Source organism: Pteropus medius, unplaced genomic scaffold, assembly GCF_902729225.1.
Source record: "Pteropus medius unplaced genomic scaffold, Ma_sr-lr_union100, whole genome shotgun sequence".
NCBI lineage: Eukaryota > Metazoa > Chordata > Mammalia > Chiroptera > Pteropodidae > Pteropus > Pteropus medius.
The window spans coordinates 3,088,914-3,113,187 of NW_024355990.1; the positions used below are offsets into that span (position 1 = coordinate 3,088,914).

At 47.7% G+C, this 24,274-nt stretch overlaps 1 protein-coding gene across 1 annotated transcript in view; it reads right to left on the reverse strand.

The window, feature by feature from the left end:
• Positions 1-24,274, reverse strand: part of TNRC6C (trinucleotide repeat containing adaptor 6C) — a 75,241-nt gene that overhangs the window by 27,732 nt on the left and 23,235 nt on the right. Inside the window, exons 4-5 of the mRNA XM_039859867.1 lie at positions 10,614-13,205; positions 1,539-1,751 (exon numbers count right to left, since the gene is read on the reverse strand). Of these exons, the coding sequence (XP_039715801.1) occupies positions 1,539-1,751; positions 10,614-13,205 (2,805 nt within the window). The remainder of the gene's footprint in view (positions 1-1,538; positions 1,752-10,613; positions 13,206-24,274) is intronic.

Below are 24,274 nucleotides of genomic sequence, written 5' to 3' on the forward strand. Positions count from 1 at the left end.
ATGCATATATTTTTTTCTTCAAATGCCAGCTATTTGGAGTTTGTGCTGTTCCAAATTCCCTTAACCGACTACAGATCACTTCGAAGCATGAACGTTCTAAAAATAAATCCTGGGCGCTACCGGAGAAGGTGGCAATCTCTACGTGGTATCGAACGGCCGGGAAGATGTGGCGTCCCGAAAATGTCACCGTCCTCCCTGAGGTTTTTAACCATCGCTTGATCTCGACCTGCGGCAGTAGGCTGCGTGGGGCAGCACCCCTCCAGCGCGACCACGCGGGTCACCTGGGGATCACGGGGAAGGCGCCCGGTCTGCGCTGGCCCCGCCAGTCTGTTTCTGACAAGCTCCCAGAATAGCTGGGGGGAGACAGCTGAGGCCTCAGGCAGATGGAGCTACAAGCTGAGCACTGGGGTTTGATTCCAGGATATTATTTTTTCTCCTTTCTTAAAATACGAAACGATTTCTGTTGCAAAGTTTATCTAAAATTTTTACTTCCTGGGAGCAAATGAAGAAGACCAAGGATTAGGTGACAGCCCAGTTAGCCAGAGACTGTGAGACAATGACGATATGATGCTTACAAGGCAGACAGGTGTATAATCGGGTCTCCAAAAACAAATGATAAAAACAAACACACTGCTTCAAAATGGCATGTCAGTCTAGCTCCCCAGAAGCTGCCTTATCCTGTAGATCTCCACAAGAAGGAATACGAATGGAATAAACAATCCAGCAGGATGGCGGATATATGAAGCATACTACCGTCCAGTGTCAGCAAAGGAACAAAACACAAAACTAATCAAGTTTCATTTTAAGATCTAAGACACTTGATGACGTTCAAAGAAAATGTGAAGCTTCTGCAGCCACGTGAACAATTAATTTTAACATCAGACTTAAAGAAGCAATCTTATTTATACTCATGCCAATGTCGACAGTGTCACATTGCAGAACACGCACACGTGACAGTTCGCCTAGGCGAGTGCGATCTGGACGTTTGTAAGAATGCGTATTACATGTTTGCTCATTACACTTTCGGATAATGGGAGGAAAATGCGTGAACCTGGAGTACCCAAAGCGTAATTTTGTTTCCAAGACAGAAGCAGGGCAAGAAATGTCAGACTGCCGTGCAGCAGTATGTGCTTCAAAACCTGATCTCAAAAAGGACAAACGGCCTGCCTTACCCACCTCGCTCAGAGAATAGCAAGTTTAAACTGTTTCGAGTGGCAGCAAAGAGAATACTGAAGAAATGTGAATGCTACGAACTGTATCAAGCAGATATGCTATAGTATTGATTGATCGATCGATCGATCGATTGATTCATTCATTCATTCATAAGGCAAGCGGGGCTTCTGTTAAAGCTCCCCTGTGCTCACGTATCAGACGTGGCAAATATTTCTTCACCGTTAGTTTAATGTTCGAGTGTAAATAAAATGAAGAAAGTGTTCTCAAAATTAATTCTTAAAATTCAATAAAGAGCATTCCTCTAAATAAAATACTCTGACCCATTTCGAAACTGCCGAATCGGGCCGGCAGAACGCTGGGCTCACCTGGTTTGCACAGGGCTGGGGCGGAAGTGGGCGCGCCGGCTCTCCCAAACGGCACGGCGGGTTCGGCGGGCTGGTCCCACCCGCTGCCGCTGCTGGGCGGCTTGCCCCATGCTGCTGTGCCGTTATCCACCAGGGTAGAAGGGGAGGATGGTTCTCCCCAAGAATTTTCGGCCTTTGAATGAACATTAGGCATTTCTCCCCAGCCTGAAGAAACTGAAAAGGGCACCAAGGAAAAGAGAAGATAATAGTAAAAGTGAGACACAGAAAGTAAAAACGGTCATTTCGAATCTGAATAGTTCCGAGATAATCTCGGACCTTTAGGATGGCTTTTAGTAGAAAGTGAAAAGGAGACGTTGATCAGATTTGTTTAGCTTCTTACATTTACGAATTTCTCACTCCTGACTCCCATCCACTTAAAACTGCAGGTCCCTTAAGCGTCAAAGACGATTTGATGCACAGATTTGCAACGTAATAGGGTTTAAAAGACTAGTTTAAAACTAATGGTTAAGAAGCACTTTTGAAAAACTTTCTGGTATTATATGTAATGGCCTAAAAGAAATTTTGTGTTACATTATTTTCTGATAAGAAAAAATTTACAAGTTGTGAATATATACTGAAAAATTCTTCTTGCTTATCTTCTGACCAACCATCAAAGACACAGATCCAGGGAAATGAGGAGATGGCAGATTAAACACATACAGACATAGTAGCAGCAGAGAATGCAGACAGTTCTCGGGTACCACTGCGGGGTGGGGTGGGGGAGGGGCCGAGGAAGACCTGAGCTATTCGTCTTAAAATATGGGAACATATTTTAAGCGGAGGAACTGTGGATCAGGGTTTTCTAGGAATTCCTCCTGCGTTCCTTTGGCCAGTCCAGTCGCCACAGCATCCTGATCAGGGTCTGGTACCCGATAAGGGTACCTCGCGGATCCAGAGGGCTTATGGCATTACCTCCTGTAGCACAGGAGAGATCATGGGACCAGGCAAGCAGTAAGGTCTCCCCCTGTTTACATTTTATGTTACATATGTAAACTTGATTTTGCCAAAACAATGCAAATTCTGATCATTTTGCTTCTGCCCATAAGCTCACTTGACACTATTGATAATCATATTGATAGCTCCCTATCACTTGTAATTTTCATATAGCTTCTCGAAGATAGAATGTGAATGTTTTAAATACTAGCTGAAGAACAGAAGGCATAAAATGCAAGCAGCCAGATTTAAAATTCTACAGTCACAACATGGATATTATCATCTCGATTATATAACATTAATTATATCAGTTCCCTTGATGCTCTTTATTCTAATAAAATGCAATAATGTTGATTAATGACAAAAGGACATGAAACCTACAAATCATTTTAAATTACAAGCTCTATGCTGAGCAATACAGTACATAAATTACTACCAGTAATGGGGAAGTTAGCCCAAATCAGTTATTGTTGACAATTGCTAACTATACTATTACCTATAATTACAAAGAAAACAATAATGTATTTTGGGAGAAGTAATTTTACAAATTGAAAGGGGAAAATTAAATCAGGAACATTAACATAGCTGGTAAAAATTATGGATGTTTTGGGATAAAGATAAAATAATTTAGGTGTTCCTAAAGGTCAATTGGCCGTAAAAATATTGATTTATTATAGGTAATTAAATAATGAATTCACCTAAAATTTGTTTGCCATTCTCTTTGAAAGGCAATACTACGAATTGTTTAACTAAACCCAAAGTAAGAATAAATATCAAGACTATGGTAATTATAGTTAATTGATAGTTACAGAGAGTTTTTAATTCTATTAAAGCAACAGATTTCTACAGGACATTTTTATATACAAGGCAAATGATTTGCAAGCAGCATGTTTCAAAATCTTAAAAACAAATGGAAGAATAATGACTTGCTCAAAGTAAAAAAAAAAAAGCCAGTATTTCCATTTTAAATTGATCTCTGGCAAGAATATAATTTACCTACGATGCCGAACTAACATATATGTGAGAATGTGCATACCACCAGACACTCGAAAGGTTCTAGAAGAGATGTTAAAAACAGGCACGCTAGATCTTTTCGGCAGATAGAAAATAACCTTCAATACATACCGCTAAAATAAACAATCTCCATTGTTCAGTGTGTATTGCTGAAGTGACTTCAGTGTGCTTTTTGTTAATTTCACAGAGATTTTTTAAAATTTGGGCTTAATGAGACAGAACGAATTTCTATCTTACACTTAAAACATGGATGTTAAAAATTTTAAAACGTTCCTTCAAATATTATGTTTTTTGGCAAAATACTTCTGCACTGGGGGGTTCAGAAACCATTATCTCCCTTCCTCAACTGAACAAATACAGAATCAAATAACAATAAGGATGAAATGTTGCCAGGACGCGTTGTTTCATTCGGTTTTAAATATACATTCTCCACCTTTCCATGGCGGAAGTTAAGTGCTAAGGAGTATACACCCAGCGGACTGATATAAAAATGACCAAAGCAAATGAGGCCAGGAAACAGAACCAAGGGAAAGAGTCTGTACCTGACTTATCTTAAGTACTACAGACAGGTAAGTTTGTAGCTGGCATTCTTTCTTCAGTGAAATAAGAAATGAATTCAAGCTTGTTCCATGGATGCTACTTAAATAATTTTACAAGTGTGGCAGGCAGCCCTTTTTGGGAAGAAAGGTTCAGTTAAAAAGTGGCCAATTACAATTAAGTGAAGAAAAGAAAAAGACAAAGGACTAAAGATTCAGCTGATTAAGCATCCAAGTGCCTGCTATGTGCCGGGCATTTTAGGTAGTGACTTAACTGTGAATGAGATGGGGTTCTGCTCTTTCCGTGTAATGTAAATTTATTCGAATGCTTGGTTGGCTACTGGCTTATTGAGGGCAGAGTAGAGTCAGTAGCTACGGCACAATTAATTTTTTTATATTTGAAATGGAGAGAAGTATAAAGCGAAGCTTTCTGCAGAAGAGTCTGCTCCGTGAGATGGCAAAGTATACTTTTCAAATGCCTTGTTTCATACTATTTGACGCTTCTGTTCCAAATTCAGGGGACTCTATTTGCAGACAAGGGTCTTTTCCAAAAGCTGGCCACGTGGCCTTGAGCGGCACAGCAACGTGTTACGAGAGCTGCTTTTGCCTGCCTTCCTGGATCCGCACAGAGGGTAGGCATTAGAAACAGGAGAAAAAAAAATCTCGGTTTTTATCTTAGCTCATTAATACAGATTTTGAGTGTGCTAAATCTGTCTTATTGCGATGTGGGTGGCCGACCGGCTCCTTAACTTCTCGTTTGGAAGCGAGTGGGTACCCAGAGCTGGGCCCGAGCAGCAGCAACTCCTGCTCGTTTAGGCGGATTTTCCGTCCCCTGCTCCGGCCCCACCTCCTGCAACTCCAGCCCCGCTTACCAAGTCCCCCCAAAATACTACCCAAACCAAACCCGAGAAAAGCCCCGTGGGCACACAAAACAGATCGTTATGATTGCTCCTCTCTTAGTCACTGCTGCATGGTGCTTAAAATAGAGGCCCTCTGGCGGGAGAGGTCAGCATCTACTTCTGACGTTACAGCGTAAGCGGTTGAGCTCCAACAGCAGCGTGCGGATTCGCTCCGTCTGGGGGGCCTGTCCCAGCAGCGTGCTGATTCGCTCCGTCTGGGGTCCTGTTCTGGCATCACGTCTACACCAGAGGATGAACAAAGGGCAGGTGAGAGCGCAGGACAGGCGATCTGCGGGAAGGCCAACGCTTTCCAGCTTCTGCTCTCAATAAGACTTAGAGAAATGACGTGCATTTTACCTGCCCAGGTAGAGAATTCCTAAAGTCAGTTTATTCCAAGTTTTAACTTAGCAAATGGGTGATCTGCCTCTCCCGTGATTAATTCACACGATCTCTGCCGCTGGTTATAGTATTTGTGCCAGGAAACTAAGCGATAAAGCAAAAGAGATGTCGTTAGAGTAAGCGCTCCAACGTGAAGGCGGTTTCCCTGCGGCCGAAGCCTTCAACACGCACGGGACAACCACAGTGCCATCCATGCCGGCTCGGACGCCTGGCAGTGACTAACGAGACATTTCTGAGGAGCTGAGGACAACAGGTAGTAAGTGGATAAATGAATATTCTGGAGTAAGATGAACATCAGCAGAATACTTCTGCTTTTCTGACTGGCAAGGTGGTACCACATTTCACTTCCAACCACGGATGGAAGATGCCACCTCAGGCAGAGTTCATGGCCCCACGCCACTGCGTCGCTGGTTTAAGTAGGCTCAAGCCATAATGGTCTTCATGTCTGATTCCAAATTAACTGTACAGACGCCTCTCTACCACGCCACCCCCGAATCCCTCAGATCACCTAAACGTTCCAGTGCGACTTGATGGGGTTAGGAGTGAGTGGGTCCCTCGCCGGGTAGTCTCCCTAGATTTCACCGGTAGACTGAGAACTGACTGAGGATCTGTTATTTACCAAAAGCTTTATTAATGAATATTCAGTGTCTCCCACGTCTGCTAACTCACTTGCCAGCACCCTGGAATATTCAGCTCTTAGTGTGCCAGGTGACCAGGCTGCATGGTGCTTCTGGGGTCTGCTTTCACCCCCTTAGAGGCACAAGGATCCGCTAGGCTTGTGCTTCCTCACTTCCGGCCACAGCGCCACCAGTTGTCAAAGCAGGCTGGTCCCCGAGGACTCAGGAGCTCGCTGCCGCAGCAGGGCACAAGTGCGCGGTCCTGTGCGTCTGGCCCCCAGACACACTGTCACTGGGCCAGTGACCAGGGGAGGGACTGCGCCAGGCCAGCCTGCATGACCCGATGGCCTACGTGAGTCGCCTCACGCATCCTTCTCAGGTGGCTGACGGTCTCTGGTGCGACAGGCACAGGTGCATTTCTCTAGATTATTACCGTGTTCCAGCTCCGGAATGGGTTTGAACAAGGCCCAGATAATCTGTTTATGAAGTACCCTGCTCTTCCTAAATTAATAGCAGATTTCCTCAGGCTCATAAGAAAACTAAGATCAGTATAACAAGACTGGGACAAAAATGACCGTCCTGTAGTGTTTACTTCTATAAAACTGGGCACATAGAAAACATGTAATTGAGAAACCGTATTTTGTAAGACAGAGATCAATACGCTTAAGGGGTAATGATCAACAATTCAAAAACGATTTGAAATTCAAACTCTGAGATAAGCAAAAATTTTGTAAAATTGGTAGAGGCAAACTGCAAAATGGCAGAATATCTATAAAAGACCAACTTTATAAAAAGCAGAACTTCATCAGATGGTCGTCAGGTGTACGGCTCTGTGAGGAGTGCAGAGTCCCAGTCGATTCTGAAAACCAGTCTGGGCGCGTGTTCAAGCCACCGGCCACCCCGCGGCCTCACTGAGCTGTTTGCCGCCCACCACCGACCCGGGCTGCCCGGGGGTCACGATGTCCTGCGAGGGGGGCCAAGGGCTGACATTCGTCATGACCAGCGGCGAGGACGAAGGGGAAGCGGCACACTGTCGTCGCTGTGAAAGGAGCTGGTGAGAGAGCGTGACTGTCCCGTCCACGGCACGAAGGACAGTTTGCTCTAAGAGGCGGGAGGATGGAGAGGCGCAGACCACCTGTGATTCCTGAGGGTGACCAACTCTGTTCCCTTGCAAAGGAACGCTCAGCTCAGCACCGAGACCTGAGTACCCAGGGCAAGGCCGGGCAGGGTAATGGCTCAATGCAGCTACTCTGTGTCACGGTGGAGAGAGACTCCTATCATACATGAAAACATCACTGAGTGACCCGTCACACTGCAATACGCTAAACTTGACAGAGTTTCTGTGGATGGGCTTCTAACGTGGAAAACAACGCGTGTTTAACGCTTTGTCTCTGTTAAGTGAAAACAAAATGCACAACTGCTTCTGCGCTATTGCTGACTGCGAAGACCGGCCACCTGCAGGAGGCCCAGGGCTGGCGGGAAGCAAAGGAAAACGGTGACCGCATTCGGTGATACGTGCAATTGTTGGAAAAAACCGATCTATAAGTATTTTCACGTAAAAGAGAATGACTTTGTCCCTCTAAGCAAACAGGAATGCCTTTATGCAGGGGAAGCCTCGTATTTTGTCTACTAAAACCCACGAAGAATGGACTCCAAGGGTAGCATCTCGAGAGGAGCACAATCGCAGATGTGGCACGTGGCCCCATCTCTGTGGGCTGTTATGGACGTGACAGGGTAGAAATGGTAGCAGGCGAGGTGATCTATCTCACCACCTGTGCCCTCAGCGGACGACTTTACATCCTCATCTGTAAAATAAAGATGACGTGAATGGATGTATGAGGACAAGCCACATGTGGTCACCAAGCACTGTGCGCGCCAGGACGCCAGTGCCAGGCACGAGGGCACGCTGCAGCTGGAGCTTTACCAGAAGCCCATGAGCAGAAGCATGAGGGGACTCAAACCACGGCGGGAGGGACAGCTACGGGAACAAGGACTTCCGGAAGAAGTCCTGGGAGGGCAGGACACGGTAGCTATTTTTTAACTATCAACTCTCCTCAGAGTACTTTCCACGTGTCTTTAATGCTAACCAAACGACTAAATTTTATTACTGGTCTCTTCCACCGGACTGTTAAGTGGTAAAACCAAATTCACAACTGCTTCTCCGCTTCCGCTCCCTGTCACCTGCTGTACAGACGCTAGCCAGAGGATGCATGCACGTCTACTGAGAACAAATAACTTTCCACTTCGAAGTAACATACCTGGACCAAGCAGCAGGCAGAATAATTTTTTGAACCCCAGTCTCTGCATCAGTCAGCAGGCGCTCAGCATTTTACTGCCTTCTATGAAGCTTTCTATCGCAGTGGCTCGAAGTTGAAGGAAAAAGCAAAACTATCCTTTTCAGACTCCCTTGTAGGTTGGTTTTGGATGCAAATTCAGTTCCGTATATAAGATGACTGAGTGAGTGACCACGGAGAAAAGCAAGGTCACCCGTAGTCTTGTCTTTATGGCATGAGACTGGCAGGAGTAACGAATATGCTGACTACAGAATCAGGGTTCAAAAAGATCTCAAGAGGCCGGGGGACCGGAGTCCAAAAGTTTACCGGAAACCAAGTTCTACACTGGGGACCAAACGGCCAAATGGACAGGAACAGTCCCGAGCCAGAAGGGGCTTCACGGTGGCCTTCGCAAAAGAAAAGGACTTCAGGTTTCCAGCTCAACTTAAGAAGAATAGTGTGACGTGGCTCAAAAGGGCCAAATAAAACTTAGAATGCATTACTAGGAGTATGATTTTAGGAGTGAAGGAGGTCACAGTCTCAACTAAGTCTGCACTGGTTAAACCATACTTATAGTAATGACTTCAGTTCTGGGCACAAGGACACTCACAAGCTGTAGCTTTTCTGATGACGACAGAAAGATTCACGGCCGTGACCGTGAGGCCTAGCTGCGGGAGCTGGGACTAGTCCCTGGGGCACGGGTTGATGGGACAGAACTGCCTGCAACTGTCTGGAATTCTGCAGTATGGGAAACGGGGCCGCGCTTTCGCATCGCCCCGAACGACGCGAGCAATTAGACCCCGCAGGGAGGCTGAGTGAGGCTCCGTCTAAGGACGGGACAGCCACAGTGGCCGAGGAGGAAGCACGCTGGAGGCGGCGGGGCCTCCGGCACCGCCCGGGCGCCCGCGTGCAGAGGCCTCCGATCGCTGGGGGAGAGCAGGATCGGGAAGGACTTGAACACAATGCCCCGATCCGGACGGTATTGTCTTTCTGGTCCCTTCCACGCCCGGGAGCTCTGTGAGTCAATGTCGGCTGGAGCTCAGAGGTACTGTCCAGCACAGACCAGCATTCTAGTTAGCGATGTGGGGCTACCAGCGACTCTCCAGTTACGAAGCCCGATGCTTCACGGTCCCTGCCGAGTGTTTACTTGTCTCTGCCATGATCCGTGCTCCCTGGGGGCAGGCTCTGGTCTGGGGCGTGGCATCACCTCTTTCCCACCACAGTATCTACTAGAGCACCTTGCACAAGGCAGGAGCTCCAAACACAAGCGTCAGTCTAACTTTAAGATTCTTCTTTCAACTGAAATCAAAATATGACTTGTGCTGTGCAATGCCATTCACATTTTACAAAGACGGTTTTATTTGTTAACTATGCCTCAGAAGCACCCGTGGAGCTTTAACCCATTTCCTGTTTGTTCCGAGAATACTCACTGGCAGCGCCCGCAGCTGCAGCGTTTACCCCGAGATGGCTCGCGGATCCCAGTCCTAAGCTCACCCCCGAAGTCTGCCTCGAAATCTCTTTTTTTATTATTATTTTCACATCGCTCTAGTATATTGAGAGTTTTCGGAAACAAATGACATCATCCTATTTATAGCATCTGGTTTTTAGTGGTGGCATTTCTGTTTACAAAATATAATAATTCTCGGTCACTGAAAATGTCAAATCCTAGAAAACGTAGCGTTCCTACGCGTGACGTCAACATCGTTCTCGATCAGTCGTTAGCCGAAGATTCGTCTGATGAATCCGACTGATGTATACGTTTCTGTTACATTAGGATCAGAGACGAGTTCTGTTTAGAAATAACTTCAAGAACAGTTTTTACATTTTAATTTTCACATTGAAAACCAGATCTGTTTCGGCTTCTAAGAGCGTGTTTGTGCAAAATTAAATTAACGCTGGCAGCGAGCTGCACTTTTTCTTCTAAATGGGAAATGGGTTAAAAGCACCAGCGCACGGGCTCCCCTCCAGACCGGTGACACTAGGCACCTCTGAGGCCGGTATCCTCCAGCCCGCCCTGCTCCCAGGTAATTCTAACAGGAGCCCGGGTTGAGAACCACCGGTTTATCTCATGAAGAAACGAAGGCGTTGAAAATAAACGCGGACTAACGTAACGGCCCCCAATCTTTCCTGAGGAGGATGTATTTCTTTCTTTTCCACTGCAAGTGCTTTATTCTTTTTTCTGGGATGGAAAGCTATCAAGGAATCCTGCCTTATGTATTGTCTTTGGACAATCCTTAAGCACAACACTTCAAGGTGAAGGGCACTTAATGTCGTCTGCTACAGAAACACGAGCCCGACTACGCGTGCGCATCTAATGAGAAAAAGTGATTTTTTACTTTTAGATAACACAAAGCACCTTCCATACCTGGACCGAGCAGCGGCGACCGACTCAGCTGGGTGCTGGCCGGGTGCGGTGGCGGCGTCTCGCCCACGTTCGTGCTGCTGCTCGTGGTGGCGGTGGCGGTGGAGCTGGCCGTGGCGCTGCTCTGGATGCCCGGGTTGTTCCTGTCCCACATGTTTACAGTTCTGTTGTTGTAGGTGCTCGGGTCGCCCCAAGCTGAGGTACCATCATCGATTTCCATTTTGCGTCGGATGGATGGTGGAGAAGGCTCTTCCCAGCCCGTGGCCTCGCTGCTGTCCTTCTGCTTGACGGGGACCGGCCCCCCGATCCACCCCGTTCCTGTCTGTTTAACGGAAGCGGCTCCTCCCCAGTTACTCATGGTGTTGTCTTGGGGTTTGCTCGCCCAGTTCTGCTGGGGGCCAGGTTTCAAAGACTCGCCCCAGTTTGTCCCTGGATTCACCTTTGCGTTTGTGCCATTGCCCCAGCCACTGGTCCCAGACCTTGTAGCATCATTCCAACCAGACCCTGATCGATTACCGTCGGCATCCCATCCAGAGCCATTTTTTTTCCCATCGCCCAAGTGTCCGAGGACAGAAGATGAATCTGCCCAATCGCCCCCTCCGGCACTCCAGGCTGGATTTGATTTCTGTCCATCTCCCCAGTTTTGAGATTTGGGCTTTTGAGGCTCACCCCAGGTGGGCGACTTGTCCTCCTGACTTACGGTCCCACTCCAAGCGTGGCCGCTCTTGGCAGCAGCAGCATTAGTAACAGCAGTAGAGCTTATCGAGTCCCCCCAAACCCCTGGGCCATTTGGCGCTTTGTTGCTGCTGTCTCCCCAACCTGTGTTTGCTGGCCCAGCAGCAGGCGGGGAGCTGACCCACCCCGATACTGAAGAGGTATTTGTACTGTTCATGATGGACCCATCGTTCTTCCCCCCTGAGTTTGAAGGCTGAGCAGCTGCGCAACCCCAGGCCTCGGTCCCATTGTCGTTCTTTCTCTCCGACCTCGGGGATTCCTCAAATTCCCAGGCAGTGTTTTGCTTTACTGGAGTCTGTCCCCAACCGGTATTAGACAGAACCCTTGGGTCGAGGTCGTTCCTTGGCAACTGGACGTGCCCTTGGTCTGGGACGCCTCGGTCGCGCCTGCGGCCGTCGGCGCCGTCCCTCCCCGCGCCGCCTTCGTTGTGACTGCCGGACCCGTCGCTGCTCCCCTCGCTCGCCGCGGCTCCGGAAGGTGCAGCTTTGGCCCAGGAGTTCGCGTGTTCACCGCCGGGCTGCACGGCGGGGCTCTGGCTGCTCCCGCCGGGACCGTCCCACCCTGTCGATCCTTTGCCACTGATGTCGCTATTGGAATGCTGGTTCGGGGGCTTTCCCCAGTCCCCGTTCACCCCGTTCGAGGTGCTTCGGCCGGGGTGGCCCCACGCTCCCGAATGGACATTACCAACGCCGTTGCTGCCGCCGCCCCGCCCCCAAGCGAGGACCCCGGGGCCGGCGGGGGGCCCGGAGTCCCAGGCGTTCGCGCCGGCTCCTTCCTTCTGCGCAGCGCTGCTGGATCCATTCTGTTTAGCACTTAATGCTGAGTTCACAGTGTCTCCATTCCCCTGATTGAACCCAGAACTGCTGTTTCCTGTGGCAGGGTTACCTGGGGACAGTCCCCACACGGAACTGCTGATTCCTTCGCCACCGCCCCCGCTGACTTGAGAAACCGACGATCCGTTAGCACCAGGAAGGCCTTGCAGGTGGGGCGGGATGATGGCCCCCATGCCGACAGCCATGCTCCAGTTTGGCAGTCCGTTTGTCTGCATTGCATTGATAGGGTTTGAAGAGTTCACGGGGTTAGTGTTATTTGGTCCATCAGTGTTAAGGTTCTGAGGTTGTACGCTGAAAGACACATTCTGAGAAGTGGACGTTTGTGGCTCTGCGCTCTCCTGCGGCAGCAGGCTTCCCCAGGCGCCGAGGGCGCCTGCTGGGTTCCCGTTCTGGTTGCCCACGTTTTGCCCTATGGCACTGACCGGACTGCAAATACTGGAAGGGTTGCCTGTCGCCACGGGTCCTTCATGTCCAAGCACAGGCCAGGCAGCTGGGTTGGCGTTGGGGTTAAGGTTAAGATTAATGCCGGCACTGGAGCTGGAAGCGCCCCAGCAGTTCTGACTTCTCCCGTCTCCCATCATGCCGTCCATCTTCCCATCCCCACCGCTGAGCGAGCAGTGAGCGAGGCCGGCGCTGGAGCCCGTGGCTACGCCCCACACTCTGGCTGCGCTCCCGCTCCCGTCTGCTCCCCCCGCCCCGAGGGCACTCCGATGGGAGGGGCTCTGGACGAGTGCGCCGCTGGCGCCATTATTGCCGTTCGTCTTCTTGGCGTGCCCAGTGAAGCTGCCCGGGGCGCTGCCTGTAGCCATGCTACTGTTCTCGGAGCCGCAGGTGGACGCGGAGTCAGTGTCTGTCGTGCATTCTGAGGCAGACTCGGGCTCCGCCCCCGTGATGGAAGGCCACGCCTCCTTGTCAGTCCTATCGATGATCACTTTATCCCAGCTGCGGTGGGCTTCGCTGCGGTACGTGGGCTGCTGTCCCCAGTGGGAACTTTCATAATGATCTGCCAATCCGCTGTGACTGAGATCTGAAAAAGATGACGCAGATTCAGAATTAGATTTTTCCTCCCATTTGTCAACGAATCGACTGTCAGCTAGCCTTTGGGGGAAGCTCATTATTTCGCTTTCAATTCTGAATAACAAATGCCAAAAAAAATGACTTAACGAAAAAAAGTGATCTGTCTTCCTAATAGCTCCCACTTAAAAAAGAGTTAATGTTTCTAAAATGACATCAATTCTTACCACGACACCATACTACTTTCCTCGAGGAGATTCACAGTGCGCATTGGCACGTGAGTCGCCGAACGCGCCGGTAGGAATGAAGGCTGCTGACTGCAACGTAGCGGTTGGGGAATTCGTGCAACTGTGCAGCACCTATGAATAGCCAGATTCTTCGGAAACGCAGGTGACTAGAAGTTCACACGGACTCTAAAAAAATCCGTAGTTCTTCAAGAGTCACAGGATCATACGGAGGCTACGCGGCTCGTTTAGTAAAAAGGAATTACAAACGCGCTGCAGAATCATGTAACAGAACCAATGTTTTGGGGGTAGGGGACAGAGAGAGAAAGGTACTAGGTAACGCTATCTTATGTCATCGAGGGCATTAACGGAATGTTTGGTTACAATTACGCTACTTCATCTGTCATTACCAGCAACTGTGGCTTATCATTGTTTTTGGTACATTAACAAAAATATTCTCAGCCCCACATCTGGTATCTTCTTTGATTTCTAAGGATTCTTTCTAATAGATTGCTTTCTATTTCCTTAAATTATAGTCTCTTTGGAGATTCCCGGAATAGCTTTATATATCTTCCTATAGTATTTATATCGTTTCGTTCTTATTATCCTTTTAAAGGATCCAGTATTTGGTATCTGCATTTTATCTCCTATGATTTCCTGATTATTTGAGTATTTCTAACATTGCAATCAATTATATTTCAATAAGTTTTTAGACTTTATTTGCAGTACATGTCCTCAAAAATGGAGAAAATATCGAAAAATAAATTGAACTTGTATATACAACACGCAACTTAGAAATCCTTGACAGAGTTTCTTAAAATAGCACGATATACAGAATTGCAACAAAATATTTGTTTTCTTTTAGAACCTTTTCATCATTTTCTCTTCAAATTTATTTTAACAAGAAAAATCTTACTCAATGGACAGTAAAACTAGGTTTCTCAAAGGAAATTAATTCTTTTTAAAGTTTGATGGAGCTAAAAGGAAAAAAAAAGAGGAGGTATGCGAAGAATTATCACTATCACTAGAAAGAACATACTAAAGCTAACTTCAACCTTAAACACAAACAATTTTTGTTGCTTGGTTTAAAAGGGATGCGATAAATTCAGAATTATGCTCTGGGCGGTTCTAAGGCAGGTAGTAATTCCAGGTAAACACTGCGAAGGGCCGTGAAGACAGGCAACAGACAACTCCAATTATCTCAGTGACTAGAAAACAACTAAGTTTTTTATTGCCAAATATTAGGGTTGGCTCTGCACCCCTGGTTTCTGGCAATTTCCCTTCTTGGTTTTGCATATACTACGAAAACTAGCTTATATAATAACTAAATTAAAGAGATACATGAGCCACTCATCATTTAACACAGAAAATAAGACCAGACTGAAAAACAGATTATCCCGTTTCCAGCGAATGGATCACACTCGCCCATCTGTCTGTCTCCCCAAGGGACAGGGTTTTCCTGAGGCAGGCCATGCCCCCCGCCCACCCCCTCATCAGAACTGCAACCCACACCCTGCCAGCAGTTACCCGCCTGGCTCACCGCTGCATTCCTTCCCAGGCGTGGAGGCGGAGGGCCTGAGGAGTACATAATATTACCTCTTCCGCTCCATGAGGCCCACACTGCAGAGGGTCGGCTCTTTGCCAATGGTCTACTTTGAGGGCTTGTGTGAAATGCTTTTGACCACTGCTCAGCCCCCGATTTGATGGACTCACACTCAGTTCTATGTCAGGCTTAAAAAATGTGTCTCTATCCTGGATGGATAAGGATACATTATAAACTAGTGGAGAAAGGAAAGACTAGCTAATAGATACTGTTGGATAACTGGCTAGCCATATGGAAAAAATAGAAGTGGATCCCTACCTCAGAGTGTACACGAAAATAAATTCTACATAGATTTAAAGGCCATAAATATAAAAAGCAAAACTTCATAAAGCCTAATGAGGAAATATAGGAGACTATCTCTATGACCTTGGATACTGTCTTTTCTTATAGAGACATAAAAAAAGTTGATAGATTTGATTATAATATTAAAAACGTGCGTATGACAAAAGACATCACATAAAGGAAATTAAAAAGCAAGCCACAGACAGAAAGAAGAACAGATAAAGAATGATGATCAGAATAAAGAACTACAAATCAATAAGAAAAAGACCAAAAACCCAACAAAAATGGAAAAAGACAGATACAGACAATTTAGAAAAGAGGAAACCCAAACAGCCACCAACATCGGAAACAAAAATCACCCTCATCAAGAAATGCGCTTCAGAACAATGAGACATCATTTCCCACTTTGGAAAGTCATTTTCACACTAAAACTTGAGTACTGTGGTTCCTTTTGGGGGAGACAAAAATGGGATTGGGGCAACATCTATAACATTTCTAAATTGAGATCTGAAGGAAATATGGCAAAATATTATGTCTAATCTGTATTGTGAATATAGTTTTATTATTTTCTGTTTTTTCTATTTAAAAATATTTTAAAAAGTTAAAAAATGCTGAAGTATATCGAATGAGGTGACAGATGGAATTCCAACAGGCCGTAGGTACTGGGGATGCTATCACAGAGCAAATCTTTACCGTAGGGAAAACGTGACTTTACAAGAACAAAGAGGTCAGTGTAATTTAAAAAAATCTAATCAGGAATTTAGTCTAATTCCTGAAGGTGAGTGCCTTAAGGCATTGGGTGGTATCTTCTTAGTTTTATACCCATAATGCTTGTCACATATTAGGCAACCAATAAATATTTCCTGGCAAACAATAAACGTATGGAGCCAAATCTGAGTTCTAGCTAAAGCCACCAATTAGCTGAACGATCTGAAGTCATTTCTCAACTCTAAAAAATGATGAAGAACTAACTTTACAATCCCTAAGGTTCTCAGCTCTAAAATTTGATTCCTAGAGCTTACATATTACCACGAGAATCACACACACAAAAATACCAAGCAGTCAATCTCGACTGCATTATTAAGGCAAAGATTTTTTTCTATTGTGGTAAAATAGGAACTTTCCACTTTAACCATTTTTGACTCTATAATTCTGTGACTGACTTTAAGTGCATTCATATTGTGTAACCATCAAACTATCCATCATCCCAAACTGAAACTCTGTATCAATTAAACGACAACTCTCCACTCCCCCGCCCCCAGATCTGGTAATCACTCTTCCATTTGCTTTTGCCATGGCTTTGACGATTCCAGGTGCCTCCTACAGATGGAATCACACAATACCTGTCCTTCTGTGACTGGCTTATTTCACTTGGCATAATGTCCTCGAGGCTGATCCCCGTTACAGCAGATTCCAGAATTCCTTCCTTTTCGAAGGCTGAATAATATTTCCTTGTCTGGATAGACCACATTTTGCTTATTCATTCATCCATCCATGGACAATTCGGGTTGTTCCCACCTTGTGGCTATTGTGAACAATGCTGCTATAAACATGAGTGCATGAACACCTGTTACGGTCCCGGCTCTCAGATCTCGCGTGGATACCCAGAAGCGGCACTGCTGGGTCACAGCGCACATCTGCGTTTCTGTTTCTGAGGCACTTGTGTACCGTGGTCAGCAGTGCCCGCACGGTGATAGACGTCGCTACAGCGACGCGCGACGGCTCCGATTTCTCCGCATCTTTGCCAGCACCTGGTATTTTGTTTTTAAGAACAGTCGCCATCCTGACAGTGTGAAGTGGTGTCTCACTGTGGCTTTGATTTGTATCTCCCTTGATGATTAGTAATGTTGAGCTTCTTTTCACATGGAAAGCAAAGATATTTTTATAACCTAACTCACTGATTCGGTTTAAAATGAACCAAGTCACAGACAAAAAACTACACTGTCTGGAGCAGGAATTCCCGTCCCCTGGGTCTCGTCTGTGGCCTGTTAGGAACCGGGCCACACAGCAGGAGGTGAGCGGCGGGCGAGTGAGCAGTCTCGTTCCCCGGCGCCGGCATCACCGCCTCAGCTCCACCTCGGGTCATCGGGCGTCAGGTCCTCAGAGGAGCACGGGCCCCCGGTGCCAATAGGTTAGGGACCGCCGGTTAAAAAAATCCATAAAACCCAGTGAGTGTTCTATAAATGTCGTAAAACAATTCCAACATATGTCATCCTCCTACTCAGATGATTTTTGTTTTGGAATTTTCTACAAATAGTTATACTCGAAACAGAAAACTGTAAATAATAAGTAGGAATACAAAAAGGAGCTAAAGCACTGGTTTTTGATATTATGAGCTGATAAAATGTGAGGGCAATGTCGTCGCTTATGAGAAAAGCAAACGCATCCAGGTCTTTACATTCTGAGCTCTACCCCACAAGGTTCTACAAGGAAAGTAATTTATACTCTTTCCTACGAGGTAGTAAGAGGCTGAGGTAAGTAGGGGATTTAACAGAGCAACTAAACCTGAAAGGGGCAGATGGGAAAGAAGAAAAATGAGGCGGAAAACGCCAAATCGGCAACGCTGAGGGATTCTGTCCTTGCACGGACTGTCCTTTGTCCCAAGACCTTGACAAGAGCAACAGAGCCAGGGATCGGAGGCCGACACGGGAACCGAGGAGGGAATCCTGCGGGAAGGAAGATCCCAAGGTTCGAGAAAAATGCTGGTCATTAGGGCAAAAACAGTCGTCACGGTGAAGTACAAGAGGCGCCTGTGCAGCCTGGCACGTCGCTTTCTGAGGGAGTGGCCACAGGGACGGCCGCCCGCCGCTCAGCCCTCCTGGGCGCAGGGCAGCAGACCGATCGGGTCAGCGCCGCAGGAGGCAAAGGCACTTCGACGACCCGGGGGCAGGACGAGGTGACACGCTGGCCATCTCCAGCAGCCTTCCGCGACACCGAGGAGCAGGCCTGCCCTGACGCCTCCGCGCACTGGCTGCCTCCGCCGCACCGACCCAGCAGCGGGGCCTCGGAGGCGGCGGCCCTGCCTGCACTCGGCGCCCCCTCCCCTCTCCTCCGCCCCACTGCCATGTCACCCGGGAGCTTCCTTCCCCGCCTAGCACCCTTGCGGACGGTCCCAACAAACGGTCTTCCTCTCCTTCGAATTCACTTAGGAATGAGCAAACGTTTTCTGTAAAGGGCCAGAGAGTAAATACTTCCGGCTCCGTGGGCCACACACGATCTCTGTCACGCTACTCAGTTCTGTCCTTGTGGTGCAAGAGCCACCAGACACAGCACGTGAAGGAATGAGCGTGGCTGGGTCCCAGCAAAGCAGGTGCGGGGTGGGTCCGGCCTGCAGGCCCGGCTGCCACCCCGGGTTCCGATGACGCTGTGTGGGACACGGTGAGGGACCCAGCGGACAAGCTCCTTCCCCTGCGGAGCACGTGTCCCAGCGTGGGCCATCGGCGAGCCCGTCTGTCCCTCCCCGGGCCGCGAATGCCACGAGGGCGAGGGCTGCCTGGCTCTGCCCTGTTCTTCCCCAGGCTGGGCAGAGCGTCTACCGCGCAAGAGGCAGGGAAGAAACACCTGCTGTATGAACAAGTGAATCAGCGACTCATTCTTACAAACGCCTGAAGGCAGCCTGCCGGCACCAGAAGGTGAAGCCGCCTGCATCTTCAGTCGATTCTGAAGGCGATGTTAAGATTAAGCTTAAGTTGCCATGATGGCTGGGACTGTTGAAATTATCTGCAAAAATACTCGGTTATCTTTTCAGACAAAGTCATAGAAAAAGAAGTAACAGTTCAAAATCTTTTTAATTTAGAAAAAATGACCACTGACACTACAAATCTACGACTAAAACACAGCTTCCTTCAAAGCGAAGGCACCGGACCAGAGGATTTTTACCCAAAACGAAGCACAGCACTGCACAGCGGTGCCGCCTCTTGTCCTGCACCTGGGCAGCCCGGCTCCTCAGGGTCCCAAGGTGAGCGTGTCCCTCAGGCACACCTCCTGCGGCAGGAGAGGAGCAGGCGGGAGCGACGCCCGGCGCCCCTCCCCCCGCCCGGCGCCCCTCCCCCCGCTGGTTTCGGGCTGCAGCTGTTGACATTTAATGTGCGGCCGGCAGTTCCCGGACTTGCCGCTCTCCCTTTTCCTTCTTTCTCGTCTTTTAGCTGTTCCTTTGTTCCTTACTTCACGGTCCTTCGACGTCAAAATAAACTAGGTCTCCAAAAACTAATTTTGCCGAAATTTCAGCGGTGGTACATGGAGGCAAAAAGTACGTAAGAAGTAACTGAAAATTATTTTTGTGTTTATGCTACCATTTAAAACTCTCTAAGAGCAGGTTCTAGGTAGTTCCCCGAAAGTTATGAATGCAAAACAAACAAACGAACAAAAAACAAATAAACAAGACAGGAAGTACTGAGCTGTTATTTTACTATCTGAAACAATTTTAAAGTAGCCTGTCTTATCATCTTACTTTCTATTTGTGGGAGGTAGGCATTAAAAAATAGAGGCGATTTGATTGCTATAAAGGACGTTATTGGGACAACTGGTGAAACCGAAAGGTAGTACATTTAGATATATTAGAAAATGGTATTAGATCAATGTTAAATTTCCTGACTTTATTATTGTGCTGTGGTAACAATATAAGAGATCACCTGTGAACACAGGAGATATTTAAGGGCTGTGATAGCTGCGATTTACTTTCAACCGCTGCTCCAGCAGAAACAAACACGTAAATGAGCATGTGCGGGGAACGAGGCCTGAGGCCGGATGACCGGCAGAAGGAGGGCCCGGTGTCATCCACGCGGCAAACGGAACTGAGCCCGCACGAGCTGACGCTGGCACAAAACGCGCGCGCGAGAGGCCGTGACCATGGCCCGGGGATGATCCTTCCTGCTGGGTGAGTCGTGAGGCGTTAAGGCTGCTGAAGGAAACGCGAGAGGCTCAGCTCTCATCAGGGATGGGACGGAAACGCGTGGGTCCATCCCGCAAGGGGCACTGAGAGCTCCAGCTTGCAGGCTGGCAATGCGCAGACACAGAACTCACGGGAGGCGACTGAAAGGGGGCTAAGCGTCAGTCTGCCATACATTTAGCACACGCGCCTATGCGCTATTACTTACTGCGGAAGCCACTAGAAATACTGCCCTATTTACATGTTTTTAGCTATAACGAAAACAGTAGATAAGGAGAAAAAATGAGAGACAAATATCATGGTGCATTTCATTGCGATTAAGCTTTAAAAACTCCAAAATAATATAAGCATTTTTCCAAGAAAAGTACTCTTGGAGGCTCTATTAGGATCTAAATGAACATTATGTAAAACACAAAAAGTTAAGGATGACTTGTCAAAATCACGCTCTGCCGTGGTCCTGCGATTCTGATTTTCGGCCTCACTCCGTTTCCAGCTCCGACTCATTCCCGGTGCCTGGAGACGTCTTTTCAAGCGTCTCCGGTCCTACACTTCAGGGCCTCATCCTGTGCCTGTCCCATGTGACCGGTCAGTGTCTTCCACTGGAAGTCCCCTTAGACACCCACACCCCAGCTGGACACACACGTCCGACGGTCCTCCCCGATGGACTTACCAGCCAAGCCCGCACAGCTGCACAGACCGCCACCTCCGGAGCCTCGAGCGTGCTCCGGGGGCTCCACCTGGCTTTGGGCTCCTTTCTTTCATTTTCGTCTTGTTTTATCACTTTTTTCCTTCTCGAGAAGTTTTAAAACGGAAATTAAGTGTGTCCTGTGTACTTTAATGTTCAAAAAAAGTTTGTACATAAAATGTATTTAAAAGCCGGAATGGTCTTGAAAACTAGAAAGCAGAAGTTATGATTTTAATGCACTACTTATGGGTTTTGAATATAGACTCAAATTGATTTGAAGACACCACTCGACACTCAGTGTAGTAAAAACCAAAAAAGCAACAGAAAGCGAATGGCGGGACCTGCATCCCAACGCGTGAAAGAGCCAATCTTCAAGCCACTCTGGAAAAATTAGGTTCTGTCCACTCATCCCCGCACCACTCAGACTCCGTCAAAGACCCCTGGGGGTCTCTGAGGGGCACGGTGTGAACAGGTTCTTGAACGGCCCTTCTGGGGAATCCCTCAACGTCTCTCCTCCTCCCCTCCATCACCGCCACCACCATCTCCATCACCATCACCACCATCATCTCCATCGCCAGCATCATCATCTCTACCACCATCATCACCACCATCTTCGTTATCACTCCCAGCACCACGACCATGACATATCCTGACACTGGAATTTATTCCACAAGTGAAAATGTAAGAAGACTAACTATTCTTTCATGTTTGAAGCACATCATTCTTCTTACGGGAACTTTATGACTTCGATAATATCCGAATAACGGGCTTTTCATAAACCAACATCTCTTGACTATGTTACCATTTCGCAAATCTATCTTTTGGTAGTGTCCTAAAAGACAGAACTCTGTGAAAAAAATAAACTGTGAAATGACTGAGCTCTAGGAACAGGCATTCTGAAATGACTGAAAGCTCCCGAAATGAACTGAGACCGCCTTCTCCGGCAGGCGTTCTGGACCCTCCGTGCGGCCCTGGAGCTTTAGGAGGCGAAAATCCACGCGCCCGATGTGCAGCAAGTCTGAGCGCGTTTGTGGGAAAGCATCTTCATACCCGTGAGACATCACGCACTGCGTAGCATTTTGAGGTTCCAGGTATTCCCACACACACTGAATTCACCGAACCTCACAAATTACGTCCACTTCACAGATGGGGAAGTAGAAGCTCAGGGAGGTCAAACTTGGAAAAGGTGCTACAACTAATAACCAGTAAGGACTAAGCTAAAACCCTCATTTTCTACTACTACATCCTACTATCAGAATAATTTCTCCTAAAAAAAGCGTTCAAAAGAAAAAAGGAAGTTTGTGTATAATGTTAAATTGTCTTTTCTTCTGCCATTTAACTGGTTTACACGGTCTAAAAATAGGTGTCTATAAAAGTCTAAGTAACATAGCTGTCTTAAGTGATTAAAATCAAAAGGATTACATGACAGCATGGTTTAAAGAGAAAAGCTTTCTTTTCTGCTTTTAAATTCTAAAATGTTAAAGATATAAAGAAAAATTTTTCAAGAAAAAGTATTTGACAAAGAGCTTCCAAAAGCTACAGTAAGCACAATTTTAATTAGGTGTCAAATTAATCAGACAGGAGAACGGGCGAGATCTGCTGAGAAGTGTGCAGAATGCTTAATTAGCCCCGTCCGACAAACAGGGCGTGATCACATTCTTCATCGCCACAGTCCTTTTAACTGAAATTACACGACGATAAACCATGCATTACAAAAAATAATTCCAAAGGCTTTCCGCAGTGGGAAATAACATGTTTCCTAATGCTTGCTGGTACACGGATTCCTGGCACTTGGTTGCCAAGAGGCAGGACAAATGTCAACAACTGCTTTCGGCCTCCGAGAACCCCAAACGCCTCCCCCTCGACCGCATTTACTGTGTGTAAAAATCGCGGGGAGGAAGCGCTTTGAATTCAGAATCCCATCGCTGGACAGACTCCGAGACTCTTCATCCGTCGGCTTCTACGCCGAGGACTTGTGAAAGGCAGCACGGAGCACAAGGGTTGCCGCAAACAACGAAAGTGTCTAAGAGAATGAGCTTGTGGCCTGGGTTTTTCTTCGAAGGAGCAGTAAAAGGAGATTGCTTCCTCCAGGTGGAGCATCTATTAGAATAATAAAAGTGGGGGCGCAAAACGAGCCGCTTCCTCCTTGGGGAGGCCAGGCCCGCAGGCGCTCAGGAGGCGGACGCAGGCTGGTGGGGGTGCCCCGCCGCCCTGCTCCCCTGCTTGGCGGCCGGGCCGGAGCCAGCAGCTCCTCCAAGACGCCATTTTATCAGCCTGACCCGCCGCTGCTCTCGGGTGGCATGGCCCACGCCGGCCCGGGACGAGCACCCACCCCGCTCCGTGTGCGCTTCGTTTCTCCTGCCGTGCCAGGGCTGACGGGGGCAGGAGGAGCTGCACAGAGAGACTCCCACCCCGCAGGAGACACTACCTTGTGCGCCAGCTGCCTGTGCGCCTGCATCTGGGGCCGTCTGGGCGCTCAGCTCCACCATGGCAGCCGTGCACAGCGACGGCCTCATCCTGTCGCGCTGCCAGGAACGTCTCGGGCAGGCCTGTGCCCCGGCAACCTGCAGGCGGCCGGCGGGCCGGGAGCTGGCAGTGCCCTTTCCACGCCAGGAGGCATCGATTCACCCGCCTCGGCCGGGGGAGGCGCCCACGGAGGGGATTTGAAAGCTTTGATTATCTAATTGCAGCTGACACTAAACCGATCTTCCTCCCTCTTCCGATGCTTTCAATTGTCGCAAACATTTCTATTCAGGACCCAGTTCCAGTGAGCACCACAGCCAGTTTCCCTCTGTTTTTTTTGAAAGTCAGCCAAAAGAATAACAGCATATTGCCTATCGGCGGCATGCAAATAAACCGCGCTCCATACTGCCTTTGTTTTCCGTTTCTTCTTCTTTCTCCTGCTCCTAAACACCCCTAAACATTTGGCATACCGACGCGAGCTTTCCTATTCTAAATGAGCCCCATATGTAAATTGGCAAGTGTCCAACTTCTTAATTACTTTCCTGCCTCTATCTCAAAAAGATCTAAGGAGCAAACACGGCCGCATATTAATCAAAGCCTCTGTTTATAAATGCACAAAGCAGCCACCAAAACAATACATTGTTCTGCTTTTAGTGCAACGAAAAAGAGGTTTTTTTTTTTTTTTAAAAGATAAAAGCCCTCAGATTTTTCAAGCTAGAGTTATGGTCCAGACTTGCAAAAACATACGAGTCTGAATAGAAAATGACGTGATGAAATGACACCTTTCTGGAACCTGAATCACTACATTTCCATGCTAACACTTATCTTACCAGGTGAAGTTTTCACCCATTGGCTGAAAGAGCTGCCCTCCGATTCGATACGTGAAGTTCAAACCCAGCTTCCCTGTTATTATTTTATTAAAGGGCCAACGTATTTG